Genomic DNA, 24,421 nt, shown 5'->3' on the forward strand with positions numbered 1-24,421 from the left:
CTCTTCCAATATAGCCACATAAAACCAATATAATCACAACTCCAGCACAGACTTGAATGTTTTAAAGTATAATCTAACAGAACTGTGTAACTGATACACCAAACTGCAGAGGTATAATCCATCCCATAACAAAACTAAGTTTTAAAAAAAGTAATTAAATTCAAAATACGCTTACTGTAATGTATGCTTATTTTAGTACCTGGCACAAGGCAGTAAGTACCTGGCAGTAAATAAAGTTGCATCAAATGTCTGCTACTCCGCTGAAGACTGGATCTGTTACTGGGTTTCACACCTCATTATGGAGGCTTATTTACGGTTTTTGAAAGTTCAGTAGCAGAAAGTGAGGCTGAACCAGTTGCTGAAACACTGACAGAACCTTTTGTATCACTGAAAAATTTCCCCTTGATTTCCATGGGTATTCAATCAAGCTGAAGAGTGACAAAGACCACAAGTGTTTACTGTGTGATTTTCTCCTAACATCAATCCTGGTTTTATCTCACTATTTCCATCTACTATGCCTAGTTTCTCTTTATATAAACCGTAACAGCATCAAAGCACATGTGCCAGTGTTTTGCTGGTCTGGGGCCAGAAGGCAGAGCATTTTGAGAGACTGAAACCCAAAATGATCACGATAAAAACCACATAATTGAGATAAAAAATTTATGGACAACTAACTGCACTCATCTGGGTTTAAGCACTTTCTTCTTTGTAATTACTTTCCTCACAGTTTTCACCACCAGTGTTACAACAAACATATGAAAAGTAATAAAGCACAAAGTAAGAACACCAACTGTCTTATAGCACAGAAGATGCAGTTATGTTCTGAGCTAGGTCTAGTTTTCAATAAAAAAAATAAAATAAAAAAAACCCTTAAGTAACAAACAATTAAAATAAATGAAATAATTTAAATTAAAAGATAAATAACTTTTTGGAATTCCAGCTTGTACTTCACATGATTTTATTATATTCTGTTGCTTAAGACTCCTCAAATAATTTCAATATATTCATTACTCACATAAGTGGTCCTAATGATTTTAGTGGGGCTACTCGCATGAAAAAACCCCTTATACGTATGTTTCAACAAAAAAGGTGCGGCCTGCCAATGGAAATAAGCTGAGCTGTAACACAAACCTGCTTCTTGCAATTCAGAAGAGGAAGGAGAAATAACAAGAAAACAAAGGGCACACTGTTCTTCAGCTAATGCTGGCACACACCTAATCAATACAGCCAACTATGAAGGATGTTCAAAAGTATTTATAAAGCTGAACACGAATAGGAAACATTTACATCAAATTACAGCCAACCTGATAGTATTTAACTATCAAAATTTAGCTAATTGCAGTTTTCTTGTAAAAGAATTATAACATAAATTACATTAAATGAGTCATAATGAATTTAGCATAAGTACAGGATTCATCCACACAGTGGAGCCAACAAAACCTATTACCTTTCTCTCCTACTATCCTTTTAGACAATCAGCTAGATCATACTCAAACTGCTGCTGCAACACATGGTAACCAAGATCCTGACATAGACTATTACCAAAATTAAACTGATGCTTTCACAAGTTACCACTGTCCATGAGTCACATTTTTTTTCACCTCCTATTGAGTTTCTGCCCGACTTTAGGTTAAGTTATTAACTGTTTCTGCAAACTTTCAAACAGCCTTTTGTTCTTGTTCTCCTTCTGTAGAAATCAAGTGTGTAGAAAGGAGGGCATTATGAACAAGATAAGAGAGACCTACGTAAGTTACTGATCTGTCTGAAATGGGGTAGACCAATAAATCTAACCAGGGCTAGTCCAAAAAGAAAACTATTTATTCCAGTTGTGCACATGAGTAGCAGGTTCTGTAACTGAAAATTTCTCAGAAGAAACCTTTTATCTCATAATCCAAACACATTTTTAAATGTGGTTAGAACTAAATTATTAGGATAAGTAAGAATTTAAGGAGCAATATCCATACATAAATATATTCATATACATGCGGGTTTTTAACTAGTTGCCAAGTCCTTAAAAGCAGATTGTTTTCCATCAAAAATTATAATTTTAAAATGAAGAAGAATCACTCTATACTTCTCATGGCCAACATTTTCACATCAATTTTGAGCACCTCAGGTTTCAGGTAGATTACTGCAAGTCACCAAAACGTGCCTCTGTAGATAGGAACCAGCCTGGTAATGACATACTCGTGGTAACCGGGTTTAATCTCAAACCAAGTTACCATCAATTATCTTTATTTCCCTGCCACCTATGGCAAAGGTGCTCACGAACTTCAGTGAGCTCCTCACACCTAGAGCAGTACGTATCAACACCGTTAACCCCAAGGCAAAGTTGTTGTTGGCCAGCATTTACCAGGAAAAGGCTGACAGGGCTGCAAGAAAGGTGCTGGGGCTGGTCGGGGAATAGCGCGGGGAGAATGTTCCTCCGGAGCCGGCAGAACTTGGCATCCCGTACGTTCCACCGGCCGGAGTTTCCCACGTGGGCAGCTGGCAGCGCAGCGGAGAGTAAGCAAGCGAGAAGATGCATGGTGGAAAAACAGCGCTGAAAACCACCGAGGCCGGGAAGCAGATGTGAGGACGGCTCTACACACCTGCAGGCGCAGGGGCGCAGGGTCACGCTACAAGGCCATTTCCCAGCTGGGATTGCATCAGCACCGGCAGCAGGCTCCGCCAGGAGGGCCGTTTCTGTCCCGTGGGGCCGCTGTGCCGCCGCCAGCCTCAGCCCCGCCAGCCGCGGGAACGCGGACCCGCGCCCCCCGCCGGGATCGGGAGTGGCACGGATCGGGCGGGTCTGGACCTTACCTGGGGATGTACCTCGCCTCTTCTCCGAGCCGCACCTCGAAGTCCTTCCAGGGCTGTTCCAGCCCCGCGGCGACCCACGCGGCCGTCTCCTCCCCCTCGCCCTCCTCGCCCGCAGGCTCGCCGCCGCCGGGCTGCCGCCGCGTGGCGCCGCGGAAGCCACGGGCGAACTCCGGGAAGGTGATGGCCCCGTCGCGGTCGCTGTCGAGGCGCTGGAAGATGGCCTCGGCCTCGGCCGGCCGCACCCGCAGCTCGGCGCACAGTGCCGCGAAGTCCTCCCGCTCGATGCGGCCCGAGCCGTTGGCGTCGCACGCCAGGAACAGCGAGCGCAAGCGGGACAGTTCGTCCGCCGCCGCCTCGGGATCCATCGGCCGGCGCCGGGGGCACGGATTCTCCGACCGCGACCGGCACTGCACAGGTCGGGACGGGCGAAGGCGGCGACCCGACCTGCGGCCCACTGGGGCGGGACAGGTCCTGCTCCGCCCCGGCGCCCCGCGGGGCCGGGCGCGGCCGGGAGGCGGGAAGCGGAACGCAGGTGGCGGCTCTCGGCCTGGATAGGTGCCTGGAAGTGCTGGAGAGGCCCGCGGAACGCCGGCCGGGACAAAGCAGGGCGACCCCGACCCGGCAGCCGGGAGATGCCGATCCCACTTTCCCCTTTGCCCTTGCACAGGTGACTGTTTACAGCATCGCGGGCTAAAACACACGTCTCACCACTCTGCAGCACTCAAATATGAGTCCCGATACTCTGCGGTCACCATAGGGTGTTAAATCTCACTTCTGTTTTCTCACAGAATAAAAGTACTCCTGATGTTCTTGAAGACCAAGAACCCAGGATGACACAAAGTTTCAACAGATAAATTCTTGCTGACCACGAATAGTCATGGAGTTAAGCAGTGCAAGTATGTGCTCATCGATATCCCACCACCAGCAATTTAGAAATGTGCATTGTTAAAATACCAGCTTAAACTGAACATGCAAAAGCTGCATTCAAGTCAATAAGCCAAAAGAGCTAGATTTTCAGTGCTCTGTGAAGAACTACCATCTGTCTTCCTTGACAGAAGTCAAGGTGCCTCCCTTGTTGAAGTCAGACTCAAAATTTAGACTCCATTTGAAGCAGTTAAATTTTAACAGATTTTTTGAAACTATTATTTCCCTACACTTGTTCTTGTTTATGTCTATCTACAAATGTAAATTGTGCATACCAAAGTTGCGATAAACAGAATACAAATCCTACTGTCAAAACAACATTTTCTTATTGACCAAAACAGAGCCTAGGCTAAGTATATGTGATCCAGCAAGGCACAAATAGTCCAGACCTCTCCTTAGAATAAATCACTACTGTAAATGGGAACTATAAGGTACTCCTCTGCCTAAGAGATGTGGAATGCCCTCAAAGGAAATTATAATTTTTTTTTAAAGCTTTTGACTACTTTCTTGTCAAATTTAAACAGACAGACAACAATTTATCTCTAGACAATAAAAAGTTTTGTGAAATTTCCCTGCACTTTAGAGAAATACAGTTGTTAAATAATTTGAAATATAAATTTTAGCTTAAAAATGTTAGATAATTGAAGGACTTAAATTTATGATTTTATACATTTTTGTCATTATATTTCCACCACACAACTGCAGAACTACTAAAAGTAGTAAAGTGGTAGGATCATCAGTTTCCTAGTGTTTTTGTAGAACAAAATTAATTTAACAAAAGTATTCTTCCTATTCCATGGTCTCTCGTCTGTCCATCAAATTTTTATACTCAAGGAGTATCATGAAGACCTTATGGGGTTGATGAAGGGTTGTTCAGCCATCCAAAGAGACAAATTTACCTCACTTATACAACCCAACTCTCTGTCCATAGAAGCAGGGACATTTGGTTGTCAGAGTGAACAAGCTCATGAGCTGAACTGCAACAGCCTCATCCTGGGCTGAATTGTGTCTGACTACACAGACAGGGAGTTCCCACTCCAATCAATGTGCTCACCTTCTTGTTTGCTTTTGAGGCTGCAGGTTTATAAATTGACATTTCTCAGTAATCCTTTTCCTACCCACTCTTTTACTCACTCTCTTGTGTGTATCTCTTGTGGTAGTGACTACCTTGGGCTGCTACAGTAGAGGGCATAGACTTTAGACATGTAATCTCTGTTGGGATTTTTTATTCTTCTTTTTTTTTTTTTTCCTCTGATAGTTAACATCATCTTTTCCCAAGCTTTTCTATGTAACACTGTTCTGGATACGACTTAGGATTTGACCATTCTACTGTGAAGGTCTGAATTTTTGTTTTCATTAAAGGCTTTATGTTTCTCCCTATATGATGCAAAGTAAATAGTAAGTAACACTGAAAACAAATAGAAATCTTCACATTAACATTCCATTTTTAATCAAGCCATATGAAAGTCTTGCAATAAAATTTGCCAATACAATGCCTATATGCTTTGTGCTTTAATGTGCAGGTAGTTCCTCATGTATTCAGTGGATTTCATTGCCTTTGACATCTCCCTTATTTCCGCTGTTAGAGAAGTTTTGTCACACAAATCTCAGTTAGCACAGTCATGGCATACATATATTCTGCTAAATAGATGATACAGTGCTGTACAATACCACATAACCAGTGCTTGTTTGGCAGGCCATGATTTAGTTGAATAGTCCTAACACAACAGCACAGAGACAACAAATAAAAGATGCTTATTTGATGAGACATGAGAATGAGTGGTGAGATCAGGATTCCCAGCAGGCAACGACAAAACAGTGCTTTGTTCTGAAATCGTGTGCCTATTTTTAGAAGGATCTACTCCTTCAAATCCAGCTCTAAATTAAATAAATATGTAAATACACTGTTTCTGTGGTATAGTAGTTTTATATTCATAAGGGAAGTTTCAAATTCATGCATAAGATACCAAGGCTACAGATACAGATATACCCAGGATGCAATTTTCAGTCTATCATCTATTTTACTTCACTGTGCCATGAAACACACAAGGTAGCCCAAGCATCTATTTGGCTGAAGAGGCAGAAGAGAACGTCATGCTCAGGAACTTCACAGAGGCCTAAGGCAACAGACAAACAAGAAAGGATTCATTGTATCACTACTAAAGTGTCCTATTGTACTGAGTGGGAAAAGGTGGGTTTTGACACTGTTATAGAGACAGAGGTTAAATGGAGTAGATTAGAAGAGACGGGTAAACCAGAAAATTGAGGTGTGGCAGCACATAATATCAAGACCTAGCATTGTCGCAGGAAGCAAAAGAGCAGAGGAGCTGAGCTGACAGGTGGGATAAGCTACTGAAGTTTTAAATTCTATTTGAATATATGTGATCTCTGAAAGTAACTGCGCAGAACTTTGGACAAGCCCAGAAAAGCTGGAGTGCTGTGCTCCAGGCAGAATCCATGCCTGATATAGCAGGCCTCTTCCCATGCCTCTCTGTGTATTGTTTGACGAATCCTACGTACATACTGAAGGAAGATTTTTGACTTGGACATCAAGCATTTATAAGGTAGGAATTAGAACATAAATTGGAACAATTATTACTTCATCATTATTGAACATGGCCTTGGGCATTATTTACAATGTCATGCATGCTATTCCGATTTTGCACTGAAGACTGAATATACCTACTGTATAGTACCTGCATATACTAACTAAACTTCTCAACTAGTGATGGTTAAGAAAGTGAATTGATCCCTCTGTGCTTGCAATTACTTTCTTATTCATCTTCTTCTGGTTTACATTTGGATAGTTTAAGCAACTTAGCATAACCTGTGTGATTTACTTGGAGAGTAGACAAGAAGTAAAATACAATCATCTAGTAATAAGGAATATCTCACTGAAAACAGTTAATATTACACACAAATATTATACTTGCCACAACACTATGAAAACTAATGAATTAAAACTGCATCAATTTCTCCCTCAACCAACACAAACTTCACTTGCTCTGCAAGCCACCATAATATGTCAAAGCATCACAATCCTGGTGTGACACTCTACCTCTTCCTTCTGTACCTGTACCTGTTCATCTCCCTTCTAACAGGAAGGGAGGCACATTGTGTGCAGGCAGATGAAGGGCAAGGTGAGAGGGTGATGTGCACAGTGGAGTGGCTCTGAGAGGTCTCCAGCAGATGAGCCGTGGTAGTTGTTCTTCCTCCTCACTGCTTCCCTTCTCTGCCTTTCTCATACTATGTCTTCATTTGCACTTTTTATTAACTTGGTGGCATTTTCATTGCTTCAATGCATCAAACTATGCTTCGATGGCATTAAACAAGCTGTTTATTTAGTTATATCCAGGCATGTACCTTGTGTGAAGCTCATAGGGTAGGTGTGCCTATTAAATGCCAAGTCTAGGCAGATTACAAAACATATCGACATACTCTCATTCACTACTGAATATTTTAGTACTGCTGAATATGATTCACCCTTATTCTCTTCAGTTAAAAACTAAGGATAACGTATCTGGTAACAGACATCAGTAGACCTTGTTTCTCAGATAGACTGCATCATTATGACCTCTTAAAGGGAAAAGGCACAATCTAGGTCTTTAAAAACTTAGTCCAAGACAAAGAAATTAAGACATTTGCATGATATTGCACAATGTGCATAATATCCACAATTTTATGCTTCAACTTTATTAAAAAAATGAGACAGAAAATGACAATTAAAGTTCTTTTTCAAAGCAGAGGTACATTTAAAAAACAAAAATGTCTCTCAGGATACACAGATTTTTTTTTAATCAACTAAAAATTTGTCAGTTCAAACAGTGGATAATGAGTTTCATGGATTTATTGATTACTTTAATAAACTTTGGACAATGATTGAAGTGGAAATTTTTCAGTTGAAGCGTCTTCAGCCTTCAAAAGGGATTGGAATTAATATTGGTATAGCAAAGTACTCATGGTGCTCTTGCATAAATTTTTAGACATTGACAGCAAATGAGGCATGACTATCTCACATTCTTTTTGAAAGCTTGTCTGTTGTGATCAACTGAATAGACAGAGAGATGCTGAAAAGACCAATAATGACTGACGAGTACTTCAGCTCCAAAATAACAGAAAAAGACTGTTCTAGAGACATGTTGTTACACTGCCAGTTCTCAAAATCTCAAAATCTTGCTTTCCCTATTAATTTTTGGAGTAATATAAGCAGCTAGCAATAAATACTTATGAACTTCATCTTTTACAGGAAACCTTGTTTTTGGAAGTCTACATGCTTTTTGCAATTCTAATAGTTAAAACCAAATGGCATCTACTGATGAAACTTCTTTGTTCTTAAAGAAATGGGCATCTCAAACGTGCAATTCAATTAACAAAAAGCATTGCTGAAGACAGGATTTTCAGGACGGAGATTAACAATGTTAGGTCAAACAGACATACCTCCTTCCAGCTGGGATTAGCTTTGACCTTTTTCTGCAGAATCGTGCCAAAACTCTTTCAAAAACACAGCAAGGTCCAGGTTTTCCTTGCAAACAGAACGGTCACTGTTTCTTCCTATTTCCCTTTCTTGCTCAAGGTGTTGGAACATTTCACCAGAAGCAGAAGAATCAAGTTTAAATCACTACCTTGCCTAAAGCAAATCAAAGCTACCTTTCTTTTTCCTCATTTGACTGTCCTAACCACAAAGCTACCGGAGACAGTGATGGAACTGAGAAGCACAAAATTACTCAAAGCCACTGCTCCAAGATTCTGTGTTTTACAGTGCATTACAACTACACAACAAAAAAGTCTTTGGGGAAGATGCTAGATGCCAATTTTCCTTATGCCAGTGAATCACCAATCCATCTTTCATTTCTTTCTGTCTGGTCCAAAAAATTTTATCTTGTTTCACAGATTCTGACTAAGTGTTATCTATTCAATCACTTGAGCAGTTGTAAGACATTTGCTTACCTGGAGCAAAAAATACTTAAACCTGTTCAGAGAGAGACAGAAAGACTGGATTAATCTCCAGTCTTGCGTGTAATGCTCTTACCTTCAAGTTGCTTTATAAAAAAGACATACACATTCAGTACTTTTTTCTACTTTATCCTGGGCAAAAGTGGCTACTACTGTTTCACTTTGTGAAACCTTCTCCTGTTCATGTAATGCAAACTTTGTGTTTGACAACAGAGCAGGCCTTTAAAGAATGAGGGAAGAATGTCCTATTTGTGGATCCCAAGAAGGTTTTTTGCTGTTGAACTGCTGTGTCCAACAGGGCTCTTAGACATTCCTACAACTTCAGGCTTCTGGGCAGTATTCCTGGAGAAAACCTAACTGGTCAACACCCCATTGAAAGCAGTTTTGGATGGTGTCATAGTTTATTCCCAGCCGGCAACCAAGCCCCACACAGCTGCATGCTCACTCTCCCACCCGTGGGATCAGAGAAATAATTGGAAAGGCAAAAGCTAGAAACTCGTAGTTTGAGACAAAGACAGTTTAATAGGGAAAGCAAAAGCCGTACATTCAAGCAAAGTAGAACAAGGAATTAATCCACTGCTTCCCATGGGCTAGCAAGTGTTCAGACACCCCCAGGAGAGCAGGGCCCCATCATGTGTAACAGTAACCTGGGAAGACAAATGCCACTCCAAACATCTCTCCTTCTTCTTTGTTCCCCCCATTTTATACCCTGGGCATGATGACATTTGGTCTGGAATATCCTTTGGTCCGTTGGGGTCAGCTAGTCTGGCTGTGTCTCCTCCCAACCTCCCATGCACCCCCAGGCTCCTTGGCAGCATGGCAGTATGAAAAGCAGAAAAGGCCTTGGCTCTGTGTAAACCCTGCTCAGCAATAACAAAAACATCTGTTATTATCCACTCTGTGTTCAGCACACAGTGTTAGCCACTGTGAAGAAAATTAACTCTACCCCAACGAAAACCAGCACAGACATCTCTCTCAGACCCCTTGACTGCAACTAATAATTTTGTGAGTTCTCAGGCAGAGGCACTGAAACTCAACTACCTACACTGTTCAATTGTTTAGAACAATCCTCCAGTGTTGGTTGCAGGAAAACTGCATCTCCCATATCTCTGTCCTTATGAACACTGTTTGGGAGATAAAATAAGCCAGTTTTACTGTGGTCATCCTGTTTCTCTGTCCTTATGAACATGTTTGGGAGATAAAATAAGCCAGTTTTACTATGGTCATCCTGTTTCTCTGTCCTTATGAACATGTTTGGGAGATAAAATAAGCCAGTTTTACTATGGTCACCCTGTTTAGGAAGGTAAGTCCAGTTCGATAATAGTGAAGTAGACAGTGCCATATGTGCTGATCTCAGTGCCAGAGAACAGTTTTGATGCTTTTAATTTATTAGGGTAGAAAATGAAATTGTGTAGGCCTTTTTGTTTATAAAAGGTCAAAATAACATTTAAGATTATAATCCTATTAGAATTTACTTCCTGGATATATAGTGCTTTGACAATAGTTCAAACTTAATCGCTGAATAAATGTAGGCATAGCTAATTTGACCTTTCTCTGCCTGAGCAGATTACTTCTGTATCATGAGAGAAATAAGTGCATCAAAAAACCTTAAATAATTATTTATTTTAATATATGATCAAACAATATTTTCATAAAATAATGGAGAGATGCGCAAAACAAAGGTGTAGCAAAGCATCCCACAAGGATCTTTTAAATAGGAAAGTGTTAAAGGAAATTAATGGGAGTTTTAAACCAGAGGAGATTAAAGTTTATGTGACTCAGAGCTGAAAAGTAAAACAAACAATAAAATAATCACAAAACTATAAAGCCACACTAACTCTTCTGAAATGTAAGATAAAATACTGCGCTTGTTAATCTGAAAGAGGAGTGAAATCTTGTCATTAGTTTTGAAAAAAAAGACATGAAAAATCATCTGCCAGAATTTCTACCTGTTCAAGGGTTCTTCTTTTCTCATCATAAAAATTACAGAAAGATAATCTCAGCAACACAGTATAAAATCAGAAACAAACAAAAAACTATTTTTATTAAATGTTACTAAAACAGGGGTTTAGTTACTAAACCACTACTAAACCAGGGTTACCCCTCATCTGCCTCCAAAGCATAAAGAAAAAAAATATGCTTTCTTAGATTTACAGAACTAGAAAAGATTACAAAAATAAGTATTTCTAATATGTTATCTTCTACAGGTGAAACCTCTTCCACAAATTGTATTCTTTCAATCTTTGCTCACAAATCTCTTATATAGTGAGAATACTCATGTTCACAGATTAGTATACTGCAAGGAAATGCTCAAGAACATCTACAGAAAATTAACTCTATGTTTGTAGCATAAAGTGGTTTTGGTGGCGGGCTGATCCTCCTCCTAAAGCACCTGATTTCTGAAACCCAAAGATAACAGCTGCTGCACATTTGGCTGCATTAAGTTAGGCTTTAGCCTTGATGAAGTCTAAGTGCTTTAGCTGACTATATTAGAGGGCTAAAAGCTGTTGGATATTTATATTGTATTTCATACCATATTACAACTGTGTGACAGTTGAATGTGCTCTGCTGACTCCTGAGGTTTTTCTTAGCACAAATAGGCCATCATGTTCACCCACCTGATAAGCATCTCATGTGACTTTGTCTTCAGCAGGAATGAGGAAAATTCTAATTTCAAGTAGTCATTGTGAACTGATAATTTCCAGCTAAAACTAAGGACAATCCAGTGGATAATTTTGAATAAATGAATTTGAGGGGGAAAAAAAAACAAAACCAGAAAAAAAAGAGATAAACTCTTCACAAGGAATCCAGAGTAACAGAAAACATTTTGCTCTTACTTAACAAACTATTTGTTAAATGATCCATTGCAGCAGCATCAAAGATGTGTATAATTGTTCTTACTGTCATGACGAATGTTTTTTAAAATGAGACATTTTAATAAAATATAGTCTTTTATAAACATATCTACTCTTTCTGAATTTCTGTACAATGTGGTATTAAATATACTACTTAAAATATCTATATCATAATGCTGTAAAAAATTCTGTGAGAGCTGTAATTTTGAAAAAGTAATGTACAACCTATAAAAGTAAATATTTTAACAACAGTCATTATGAATTAGTATAACATGATTATAACACCCTGAAGTGCAGACAAATTCCTGTAGTGGTAACACAAGCCAATTTAAAAAAAACCCTGATATTTTGCCTTTAATGAGAATCATAATGCTTTCATATGTCAATTAAATTCTCAGGATCTGACAGAAAATGCTGCAGCTAAAGCCAAAGACTGAAGGATATTTTTTCTGGAAAGCCCACACATACCTTCTGCAACTACTGCAGTTTTTTAATTGCATCCAAAGTAACATCTCTGCAGAAACTGAGCTTCACACATTCCAGACTGACCAATAAAAAGCTGACCTATAGCACCCTGAGACCCACAGACTAAAACCAAGCTAACCTTATATTCTTCCAGGTGTCTTTAAGAATACCTTTGTAGGTTCTGTAGACAGAGAGACCTACCTATAACCATTCTAAAGGCTGAGTAAGCTTTACTTTTGGAAAAACATAAATAAATATTAAATGCAAAATACTAGTAATGTTGTTGAAATTTAAATTTCATTTTCATGCTTTAGAAAAATCAAACGAAAGAAAAGAAAAGAATATATAGATTGGGAAAGGAAAAGCCTCTGGAAAAAATATCAAGATTTGTAGAATATTTTAACTAAGGCAGAATTTTAGTCTGTAACTTTCAAAGTTAGGAAGAGGCACTTTGACCATATGTCCAACTTAAATATCTAATTTTTCTCTTCATCATGTCAATGCTACTTCCTAGACACTATAATTCAACTGCCTCTCCTAGTTAAGTTATTAGACCATTTCTTGGCAGAAATTTAGCCTGTTCTAATTATCACTCTCTGAACAATTCCCAAGCAGATAGAATGGTTCAATGACTGTTCTGAAAATGGGGACTGCATGCAGTCAGACTGCACAAACATATGCCATGCCATGTGGATTGGTTTCGGTACCCAGGACTACTCCCAGACACCTTCATTTATTAACATAAGAACTATTGCTTTTCTCATGGGACACTGAGGTGCCAGTTAATTCTGATGAAGAATTGTTGAATGCTACATTTCTGGAAAGTGACCTAAAAATACATAAGTGTATCAATGTCAAGGATAAAGAAAAGGAAATTCCTCTTTGTTTACAGTAGCCATTTGGTACAATGGCAAGCAGTGATAAGCATTTCTAACAACTGCTCTGTGGCAATTGTATGGATTCAGTAACTGAATTTGTATCAGTCCTTATAAATGTAAAATTATTTGCAGGTCCAGCAAGAATCTTGCAACTGCTCCAAGAGAGTCAGGTTTCTGTCCAAAGAGCTTATGTAGCAAGGGAGAGACAACATTAACAACATCATCACAGACCAAAACTAATTAATATAAAAAGGCATATGTGAAAACTCAGACGAGCTATTCTTCCAGAACTTAACTTCAAACTAAGTGCAAAATGAACCAGCTGTATCTGGTACATTTAGAAATGAAAAAATGTATTCCGTGACATTAAGGAAAAAAAAAAGACAGAAACAAATATGTAATATGATTTTGGGTTTTGAAAAATATCTGAAGTTTATACATTAATTTTAAAGTAAGGGCTATTACTGTAATTCAAAACACAGCATTCAAAACAGGAAACATAACTGGCAATGAGGAATTTACCAGTCTGTTCAGGTGTAACCTGCAGCTTAGAAAATAGTTGAGGAGGATCATCAAAGTGATTGGGAGAGATTCAAAGCCTGGAGAGACTTATACGGAGCCTGAAGGAGCTAATAATTCACTGACTTTCATGTTATTCCCCAGTTTTATACCACGTTTAATGTACCCCCACATATATTCCTGTATTAATCCCCTTGGTTTGTATTGTTCAGGGCTTGTCTGGACTTGCCCTCACATTTTCCCACCAAAAGTTGTTTACTCCCTTGTCCTCCCCTGCTTTCTCGCTCATCTCTCACTGATCGGCCGATGAGTGCTGCAGTGTGGAGTGAGCTCCCACTGGTCCCCTTCCCCTAGATACTCCCAAGCTCCTCGCATCTTTCCCTCATTCCCCAATCCCATGTTCTCCTGAGATGTCAATCCCATGCTCTGCCCCAGTTAGTAGACCTCCCCTCATTCAAACTCTATATAAGTCCTTGTTCCCCTCAATAAACCAGCCACTGCACCCTGACCTTCTACCGTGTCAGAACCCTCTGTGCAGTGTCGTGTCCCTATTCCCTTCTCCCCTGGGGCCATGGAAGACAGTTACCATTCTCACTTGTGGTGACAAGGGAAGGTGGTGTGTAACTTTAATTGTTCTTTCAACAGGAGTACAAAGCCTATGCATCATGCAGTAAGCTGTATAATCTTGCTTTCAGTTAAGATTTTTATAATTAGTGCTCATTTTCAAAATACATCATTATGTCTGAGTCCTCAATTCTATTCACTTATCACAACTGAATGAATGAGGGTTAGGAAGTGACAATATCATAGAACCATATGATTGTTTGGATTGGAAGGAGTCTTAAAGGTTCAGCTAGTTCCAACCCCATTGCCATGGACAGGGAACCTTCCATTACATCAGGTTGTTCAACACCTCCAGGGATGGGGCATCCAGTGCTTCTCTTACCAAAAGTATTACTACTCTTACCACTCCCTCTGAACTCTCTTATAGGCCCCTTTGGGTACTGAAAGGCCGCATAAGGTCAACCGTGGAGCTTTCTCTTCTCCAGACTGAACAATCCCAGTTCTATCATGCATCTCATGATGCCCCATAGATTTATGTATATTTGGGTTCCTCAGGTGGCCAATGAACATGATTCAGCCTTTCCCAGTCCCCATCCTGCTGTCCATCCACTTGAGAGGTATGGGAAGAGAGGTTGCCATTGAAGACTGAGTCAAAAAATTTTGGAGTACCTCAGCCTTGTCCTCATCTGTAGTTACCAGTTCACTAGCCTTGTTTATTGGGCAGAGTACACCTTCTTTGACCTCCCTTTTCTGGCTGACAGATCTGTAGAAGCCCTTCCTGTTACTCTTAGATACACTGCCCAGTTCAACTCCGGCTTCATTTTGGCCTTCCTGACCTCAACCCTGCACAACAAATACTTTACATAACCCTATACTCTTCCCAGGATACTTGTCCCTGCTTCCACTTTTCCTTCTTGCCTTTTGTTTGACTAGCAGGTCCCTGCTCAGCCATGACAGTCTCTTGCCTTTCTTGCCTAATTTCTTGCTTCTGGGAATTGCAAGCCTTTGCACTTTATGGAGGATGTCCTGTCTTCCACTTCCTTGTCCTTGAGGGCATTTTCCCAGGGGATCCTGCTGACTGTCTACTTGAAGAGCTGGAATTTTGCTTTCCTAAAGTACATAGTCCTAACTTCACACTTCTCCTTACCCATATCCCTCAGGACTGCATACTCTGCCAATGCATGATCACTGCAGCCCAGCCTGCCTCTATCCTTGATGTCCCCAACAAGCTCACTTACACTTGACCATGAGGTCCAATATCACAGCCCCTCTGGTAGGGCTGTCTATTGCCTGGCTCAAGAAGTTATCCTCCATGCTTTTCAGAAGTCTCCTGGATTGCCTACAGCTCACCATGCTACTTTTCCAGTAGGATGGTTGAAGTCCTCCAGCAGGACAAGAGCCTGTGAGCATGATGTCTCCAGCAGCTGAACCAAAAAGTCTTCATCAACAGGTTCTCCTTAATCAGGGGTCTGTAGTAGACACTAACCACAAGGTTCTCTTTGTTGTCTTATTCTCTGATTCTCACCCACAGGCCCACACTCAATCCACCTCTTGATGTAGAGGGCACTCTCTCCACCTCTCCATCCTCCCCTGTCCTGAACAGGCTGTAGTCATTGACAGTTGCACTCCTATCATGGCATTCACCCCACCAAGTTTCAGCAATGATGCCTAGGTCACAGTTTCTGAGCAGCATGGTGGCTCTCATGTTCTCCTATACGTTACCCATCCTGCATGCATCGGTTTAGAGGTACCTCAGCTGGGTTGCCATCCCAGAGACAGGTGAATTTCATCTGATGCCAGGATGACTGGTGCTGTTTAGGCCATCCATTGTCAAAGAATCAAAAATAGTTGTGACACCAGCCACAGTGTTTTAATAGACTAGGTCTATCTGTTTCTCCCAATGTCACTGCCCTCAGCTGGAAGGATAGAGAAGAAAATAACCTGTGCTCCAGAATACCTCAGCCACTGTTCCAAGGCCCTGAAGTCTCTTTTGTTCACCCTGGAACTATGTGTTAGGTCAGTTAAAACATAATATGTCAGTTAATAACACAATTAAAAGAAAATTTGTCTTTTTTTTTTAAATAAAAATGGAGTTGGAAAGTAATATTGTGAAGAATTCTAAAAAAAAATAAATTTAAAATTGTAGCTAATAACACCTGAGAAATCAAAATAGATTCTGAATACTACACTTGTTTGAATTATTTCAATAGACAGAACATGACAATTAATTGGGGAAGATGAGATGTAAATATTCTTGTGATTTAATTATCTCTGAAAGATGCCCACTGGCAGCAGCAGCATTTGATGAAGAAAAAAACTGTGGTTTCCAGATCAGTAACCTCCAGAAGACATTTGTATTGAGCTCCAAAAGTCCATCTATGAACAATCAGGCTCATCTACAATAAGACAATTTTGAATTGTCCAAGTGCTCCAACAACATAGCATTCTAAAGCTGAGAACTTCTGTCTTAGTGACTTCCACAAGAGACTAAGAGGGCTGCAGGGAAGGTGACTGTGGAAGGGAAGGCCCACCTCTACCCATGGATAAGGAAAGAAGGGAGTTGATTTTCTCCAGTATCTAATGAAGTGATGGAAAAGATGGACCAGAAAGGAAAGTAAAGAGAAAAATTCCCAGTACTTGAGACCTTGTCAAATGCAGTACAGGAACATTCCACCTTCCTTTTTAGGCATGAGGAAATGTCTAAAATCCAGCTCCCAAAATTACACTCTATCTGCATGAGAAAATCACAGCTAAACATCTTTTCTTTTTGAAATCTCTTGAGTGGTTAGAATTATTGCTTGGTGATATATAGAGAAATAATTTTCTCCTATATTTAAAATAAAAAAATAAAATTTTATTTTCTTCTCTTTAAATGTCAAACTTGTGCAGTCTATTCTTGCAAAAGAAATTGGTGTAATTATTTCAGATTAGAGTATTCATGTACTCTAAATACTTTATAAGAGATACCACATAAACAGAAACAACTAATTCTTTCAAATACAGAAAGCCTTCCTTGGAGTCAGAAAAGTAGGAGGCAGTCACATGAATGAAAGTTCCTTAAAATGATACTGATAATTTATTATGCACAGAAAGCTATGTATAATTTAAAAAAAAGCAACAAAAGAAAAACGAACAAAAAACCCCAAACTAACCAACCAACCAACCAAAACAAACAAACCAAAAGAAACCCAAACCACAAACCCCCCCTTATGTAGCCAAAAAAATGCAATTTAAATAATTTTCATCATTTTCTTTACAGAAAAAAATTACTAAGTTCAGCATCAACAGAAAAGTTCACATTAAGTTATATATAACTAGACAGCAAGAAGCAAAAATAAAATGGTTATCTCTATAGCCCTGAACTCTCTAAAAGAAAAGTAAAAGAACAAAAATATGTGTTTCCATAGCTGTGTATGAAATCCAGTCTGCAATCTACACTGTGGTTCAGGATAGGAAACAGAAAATGTACTGAAAAGCCCTTTCACTCTTTTACGTATTTGCTTGCTGTATTTCAATTAGCAGGCACTTAGTCTCTTAAAAGGTGGAATTATGATGAAAAGATCAACCTACCAGTAACTATTCTCTCAGCATGAAGCTCTGAAAGCTGTGATGCACAGCTGCTTCATCAGAGAAGATGATATTTTAAAACTTACGTAATTCTCTCCTAAAAAATAAATTCAATTTGTTACAATAAGAATCTAACATCCACAGCTGGAGAGCATTTTCCAAGGGATCAAAGAAAAACTCAAGATCTGTCACATAGAGATAAATAATAATGGTTTTTGATTCAACTCCGTACATTATAAACTAAGATGTATTTAGTATATATGAAGATTTTACTAAGAAAGTATAATGTGCAGCTGTAATTTTTATTTTAAAATGGGAAATAAATTAATGCATTAATAATCTTGAGGGTATCAGTTGTAATAAACTTTAATATACAAAACATTAAAATTTTATTTCACCTGTAAAGTCTTCCTAGAAGCAAGGAGATTTTTTTTCAGTGTTCACATGGCCACATAGGCCAGATTTGGATGACTATAATTAGCAAGGAAAATTCTACAAACAAAATTGTAAACTGCTTCTCAAATCAAAAAAATATGGAAAATGAAAATGAATACTGGTTACTTTCAGCATATTAAACCTCATACAGGTGCCTTATTCTCTTTGGCTTGTTGCTGTAGAGCTTAGAGCAAGATAATGAAGCTGGCAACAGCTATCTGGCAAAGCCTGAGTGCCTTTATCCATCACCATTTATACCCACAAATATCAAGATAGCTGTAGATATCAAAATAATTTTTTACTTCTAAAATATGTCTGTCATGAGAACAACATCATGAAAGTAAGAAATAGTCATGTTTGCAGGGTGATCTCTATAGATATACTGTACGTTTTAAACAGATATACTAGTAAGACCATGACAGAAGTAGCTGATTACTCGAAAATGTATGTGCTCTTTACTAACATATATTAATTTCCATTTCTCTCACGTTATAGCTTCAGTTTAAAAGAAATATGTACAAAACCTATCACTAAGAAGAGTTTTCACCAGATCATCAAGACAGGCTCTGTAAAAAAGAAAATTTCTTACACTAAGATGCCTCCTCCACCTTAATCTTGGGCTTTTTTTTATATGCACTTAGTTTTGACAAGAAAAATGTAATGATTCTCAGAATAGAAATGAATTACATGCAACCAAGAGTTACAGTTAATGTTCCATAAACAAGTGGTTTTGTTTGAATTCTAAGCGTGAGAACCACTAGTCTTGCTTCCATTTCTTGTGTCTAAGCAGCTCATGAATGTCCATCTTGTATCATAAGACAAAGCCCAGTGATGAGTGTTCATTCCCTAGTTGTCTTACCAAAGTTACATAATAAACTTGGGAAGCTTACAAGTGTGTCAGAGTATTACGAGATTTGAGAACTCTAATTAATCAATGAAGAGGTAAGATGGCAGAAGAGTTACTAAGGCACGTCTTGAATCAGATTATATATATATGTCATATGCTAAAATAAAATTTATGCCAAATCACCATATCAACTAACACAATGAAATCCTACTATTCTAAAGAGAACACAAGACCTTTACTTCTTGCCATGTCTACTACCATATTCCCATTTGGAGGCTACAAACCTGAGCAGCATTTTGCCTAAGAATTTCTCGAGTGTGAGCATGCTAGAGGGCTGTTAGGAAAGTAATGGTGTGTTCTTTGATAACAATTTTCATTTGTAACTAGCAGGCCGAGCTAAAACATTCAGCAATGTGGTTAATGAGTATGAGGAAGGAGTACTTCAATTGCTATCACCAGGCACCATCAAAATACACAAGACAGATGGAACGGAAGTAGTAATTTTTTTCTGTGGTTCCAATTACATAAAACTGTGCAGAAAGATAAAAGTAATTGTGATAAGTTACTGCTACAGAGAATTCAGAATTTTTGTAGTAGGAAAGGAAAGTTGAACTGAAGTAGATGATGTCACAGTGTCTGGCACCTCAAATAAATACTGTAACTATTTTTCCATACACATTCTTTTGAGAAAAAAAACAACTATTTTTTTATAAACAGTTAAATATTTGCCAGTATTTATACAGAAAATAATTAAATACTTTACCAGCAATGTATTAATTCTAAATGTTTCAGTCTTGCATGAAATATAATTACGTCATCATGGATATATCTTTACTGAGTAATAACATAACATTTTGATTGTTTCTGGCAAGACAAATATTTCTCCAGCCTGTATCTTAGTTTTCCAGGCTACACTCTGAAGGAAAATTGATGCCTCCATCTTCCTCTAAATCAAAATTGCTGAAAAAGTTGGGCATTTATGCAGATAAAGTCAGCTTCTGCCAAATAGGACATCACTCAAAAGATCCATGCTTTCAGACATTAGAACCAGGAAGACTAACTGTTGATTTAGGACTTGCATACCACCACAGTGACACTTGTAGCAGAGAAACCACAGCCTCTACTTTTGGAATACCAGCAAGACTCATATGGTGCTAACAACAACAAGGTCATGGGTTTGATCCCTGTATTGGCCATTCACTTAAGAGCTGGACTTGATGAACCTTCTAGGTCCCTTCCAATGCAGAATATTCTGAGATTCTGTGATTTTTCATGTCTGAAATATTCAAATTTACAAGTCTATGTAAGGACAAACCGTTTCCTTTCAGCACCTGAGGAAGACTTCCTTCTCTGTTTCAGCACTATACTATTACCACATGGAACTGAGCACATTTTTCTTTTTTTTCCCCCTTAGGCACTTTGGAGGATCACACCAATAAAAAATGTGAATCCTTTCAAATGCAACTTGAACTCCCTTCACAATTCCTCTGAGAAATAAGTAAATAACACTGTCTTATATCAGGTTACTTTTACTTAAGAAAAGATGACTTGCCAAAGGTCGGAATATCTATAATAAAAGAGAAAACAATACACATTGCTTCAGTCTCAACTCTTTACTTGCTTCTCTAGTGATTTGCTACTAAAGCTATTGCTGGGCAACAGCAGCTACTAGAGATCTCACTTGCAGCTGAACTTGCAACTCAAGCCTCATATGGATCAAACTGCCTTGAAAATACAGAGTATGGTTATTGACTAACTAGAATTATTCATTATTCATTGCAACAAAAGAGACTACTGCTGAAACTCTTCTTCACTTATCTCACACAGGACAAGGTGGTAGGTTTTATAGCTGCTTTCACATGGTAAATATACACCCAGATAAGAAAGTCCCTGTTTAAATTTCTCATCATAAGTTTGAGCTGGCAGTGTGCTGGAAACTTTATTATGTGCTTATTTCCTGAATCTGGTAGGATACAAAAGAGAAGAGCATTTCTCCTGAACAGAATTATACCTTACTTATACCTCTGGTATTTCAAAGTTTATTATTTGTTCTTACTACCGTTTTCCTTTGACATCTTTCCTCCTCACTGGTACTTTAAAACATATTTTTCTAAATTATCACGATTATTCTTTTTTGCTTCTTCCAAATATTTTCATTCATCTTTTCATTCCATCTTAGGAAGAAAAGACACAAAATCAGTTATTTTGTGTTTCTGCTTCTAATGCCATTTTTGCTATTTTAAGAATAAGAAGAATTCTCCCCTCCATGTATTGCATCTGTTTCAATCTGTCTTCACATTTTGCAAATCGTTATGGTCACTCCAGTGTTAAAAAAGGTGAGGGAAGAGGTAAGAGGGGATTAATATTTAATGCAAGACCTACATGCAAGCAGAGGAACAGGTGTTTGAAAGTAGTAAAAGGGAAATCAGAGAAAAACTGTCAGGGATGCCACTGAAATTTTAATTACAGGATGTGGATCCTGGCTGGTTTGCTTATGTTTTGTTGCACTTGGCAACCATCTGTCAGGCAGCCATGCATAGACTTTTGGGAAATTGAAGGACAATTCGATTGTCAAGTACTTCGCGTATGATCCCAGTGCTTAACCAAGCTAGTTTAAAGCCAATACAGATATCCCTAAAGGACATATTAACCAGTTGTGGTGAAGAGGTTCTTGGAATAACCATGACTGAGTTATTCAGACCAGGAAGGCAGAAGAATTTGCCCTGTGCTGGCCTGCTGACAGGCAGGCAGAGCACTGCTCTGCAAGGCTATCTGCAGGGCCCTGCTCAGCTGTTTCAGACTGGCTTTTGGACTGCCATAGACACCTGCCCACGTCACTGCAGGCCACTCCAAAATCAACTAAGTGCTTCATTTTTTTTAACTAGGAAATTCAGTTAGCCCTTGAAATGTACAGTGGTTGCACAGATCATGTTCACCAGCTGTGAAAATCAGGCCAAGCTTAATGTGGTTCTGTAGGTACCTAATTTTAGATGTCTAACCTTGAAAGAGGAAACATAGACTAAAGATTGTCTCAAAATTACTAAGCAAGATACAGTTTCATCATCATGTTAGAAAGCTCTTCTTTTTAAAATAGTATTATTTAACCAATAACCATGTTTCCTAGTTTCAAAACTATACTGAAAAGTTTGCTTTTGCCCCTAGATTACATTTTTCTCTAATTTTCATAACAAACAAAAACCTTCTTCCTCCCTGAAGAAATGTAAAACCATACACACACACAAACCAGACCGACTCCTGAGAGGCACTCTGGAGAGTTAGATGCTCCTGTGCCATGGGCTAGTATCCTACTAAGTTTCCTTTACGCTAATCAGGGCTCTAGCCCATCATAAAAAACTCCAATTCATTGTGAGGAGCAGAGTACTGCCCTAACCTTTGATATACACTAATTTATGATACTACATGGTACTGCATAATATGAAATAGTAAGGTCTGATGAAGGGTAAGAAGTTCAACATATTTTTTTCTATAACACATTTTTGTGTTATAGAATCATAGAATCATATCAGTCTAAATAAAAAAATTCAGATAGATGTAACACCAACAGAAAACATTTAAGTGTCCTCAGAACTTTGAAACTTGTACGATTTCTTTGTTGAAGAAAACCAGAGAGATGGGCAAGGTCTTGTTTCCATCACCCTAATTTATAACACGTATTCTTTGCACAGAATGTTGAAGAACTGTTAGTAAGACAATGCAGCTGACTATTGTTATTTTCATCTCTTCTTGCTAGTGTAATTTATTTTAAGGAATGTGACATACAAAAAAAATTCATGGAATTATAAAATGTTCTCTGGCAAAAGCAGCACAAGCAGTAATAGTTTTCATTGGATGATATTACTACAACATCTCGGCCCCGGCCGCGTGCGCTCGGTGCAGCCCAGCCCTGGGTGCTCGGGCCTGGCCCCGGGCGCAGAAAGGAGTGAGAGAGGGGGAGCTTTGCTGGTGCGGACTGTGCCATCATGGGAGACGAGAGGGGGAGCCCAGAACACACAAAAGAGAAGGACAACTCCAAACCCGGGCAGATGGAGCTCGTCAGCCCTGTAAGGCCATCCATCTAAGAGAAAGTCACTCTAATTAACCCTATGTCCTGAAGACCTCGCTGTCACCGTCCAAGCTCGCTCGGCCCTGGCAGATGAACCTTAGGATTAAAGGGTGGGTTCAGTTCAGCACGTACTGTGTCTCACCTAAAAAATTCATTGTGCAGGCTTGAAAGCTTTACCCACTTTTGCAAAGCCCTGAATCGACATCTTCTACAAATGCAGTCACACGAAGATCAAAAGACAAAGGCATATACACCTGCCTCCAAAGGTACAGCCAAATTAGCATGCTGGAACATTAGAACCATGCTCGATTCTGCAGATAGTAGACGTCCTAAGCACCAGTCTGCCCTGATTGCCCATGAACTGTCATGTCTCAACATCGACATTGCTGCTCTCAGCGAAATTCACCTTCACGAGGAAGGCAGCCTCAGAGAACATGGTACCGGTTACACACTTTTGGTCAGGTAAGCCCAGAACGGAAAAGCTTCATGATCAGGAGTCGGTTTCATGATCAAAAATGCTATTATTCCTAAACTCGAAAGTCTGCCGACAGGTCATTCTGACCGAATTATCTCCCTACGCCTTCCACTACACAACAAGCAACACGTTGTCCTCTTTAGTATATATGCCCCAACTCTCCAAGCTGACCCTGCTGAAAAAGATAAATTTTACACTGACCTGCGCCGCCTTACCCAGAAGATTCCTGCAGATGATAAGATTATTATCCTTGGTAATTTCAACGCCAGAGTAGGAAAGAATTTTGAAGCCTGGAAAGGAATACTAGGCAAGCATGGTGTTGGAAACTGCAACGATAATGGTTGACTTCTGCTAGAATTCTGTGCAGAGCAACAGCTCACCATCACTAACACTATCTTTCAGCAGAAAAATAATCTGAAGACAACATGGATGCATCCCAGATCCAAACATTGGTACCTCATCGATTATGTCTTGGTGCAACGGAGAGATGTCCACGATGTCCATTACACCCGTGTGATGCCCAGTGCAGAATGCCAAACAGACCATCGACTGGTGCGCTCTAAACTTAACCTCACTCTTAAATTCAAACCTAAAAGGGGCAGAATCCCAAGGAGGGGACTCCAAGTTAACGATCTCCAATCAGCCACAGTGAGAAACAAATTCCAGGCCAACCTTCAAACTAGGCTCGATAAACATTCCACAGATACTACAGATACCTCTCCTGTAACACTCTGGCACCATATTAAAAACAGCATCCAGCAGTCCTCTGAAGAAATCTTAGGGTTCTCCCTCAAGAAGAACAAGGACTGGTTCGATGAAAAGAATCAAGAGAGCCAGGAATTGTTGAGGAAGAAGAGAACTGCTCACCAAGCACACTGCCATCCTGTCACATAAGAAAAACAGTTTTTCGCATCACGTGCAGCAAACTCCAACAGAAACTCCGTGACATCCAGAACAAGTGGTGGATCAATCTAGCTGAGAAAACCTCAATTATGTGCAGATACAGGTGATCACAGAAGGTTCTATGAAGCCCTGAAAACAGCATATGGGCCTACATACCAAGCTCAAAGTCCT

The 24,421-nt window shown here is 39.4% G+C and overlaps 1 protein-coding gene across 8 annotated transcripts in view; it reads right to left on the bottom strand.

Annotated features, from left to right (window-relative positions):
* RASEF (RAS and EF-hand domain containing) overlaps positions 1 to 3,258 on the bottom strand; it is a 41,169-nt gene extending 37,911 nt beyond the window's left edge. For 7 of the 8 annotated variants that reach the window (XR_003526229.1, XM_027634656.1, XM_027634655.1 and 4 more), the window contains exon 1: positions 2,803 to 3,258. Coding sequence is in view for 6 of the 8 variants with exons in the window: in XM_027634656.1 (XP_027490457.1) it covers positions 2,803 to 3,167 (365 nt within the window). In the remaining 2 variants the exon portion in view is untranslated. Of the gene's footprint in view, positions 1 to 2,353; positions 2,649 to 2,802 lie in introns of those variants that run through there. The other variant, XM_027634661.1, reaches the window with a different exon arrangement.
* Positions 3,259 to 24,421: the final 21,163 nt, after the last annotated feature.

This window comes from Corapipo altera, unplaced genomic scaffold (assembly GCF_003945725.1).
Source record: "Corapipo altera isolate COAL_440 unplaced genomic scaffold, ASM394572v1 61411, whole genome shotgun sequence".
NCBI lineage: Eukaryota > Metazoa > Chordata > Aves > Passeriformes > Pipridae > Corapipo > Corapipo altera.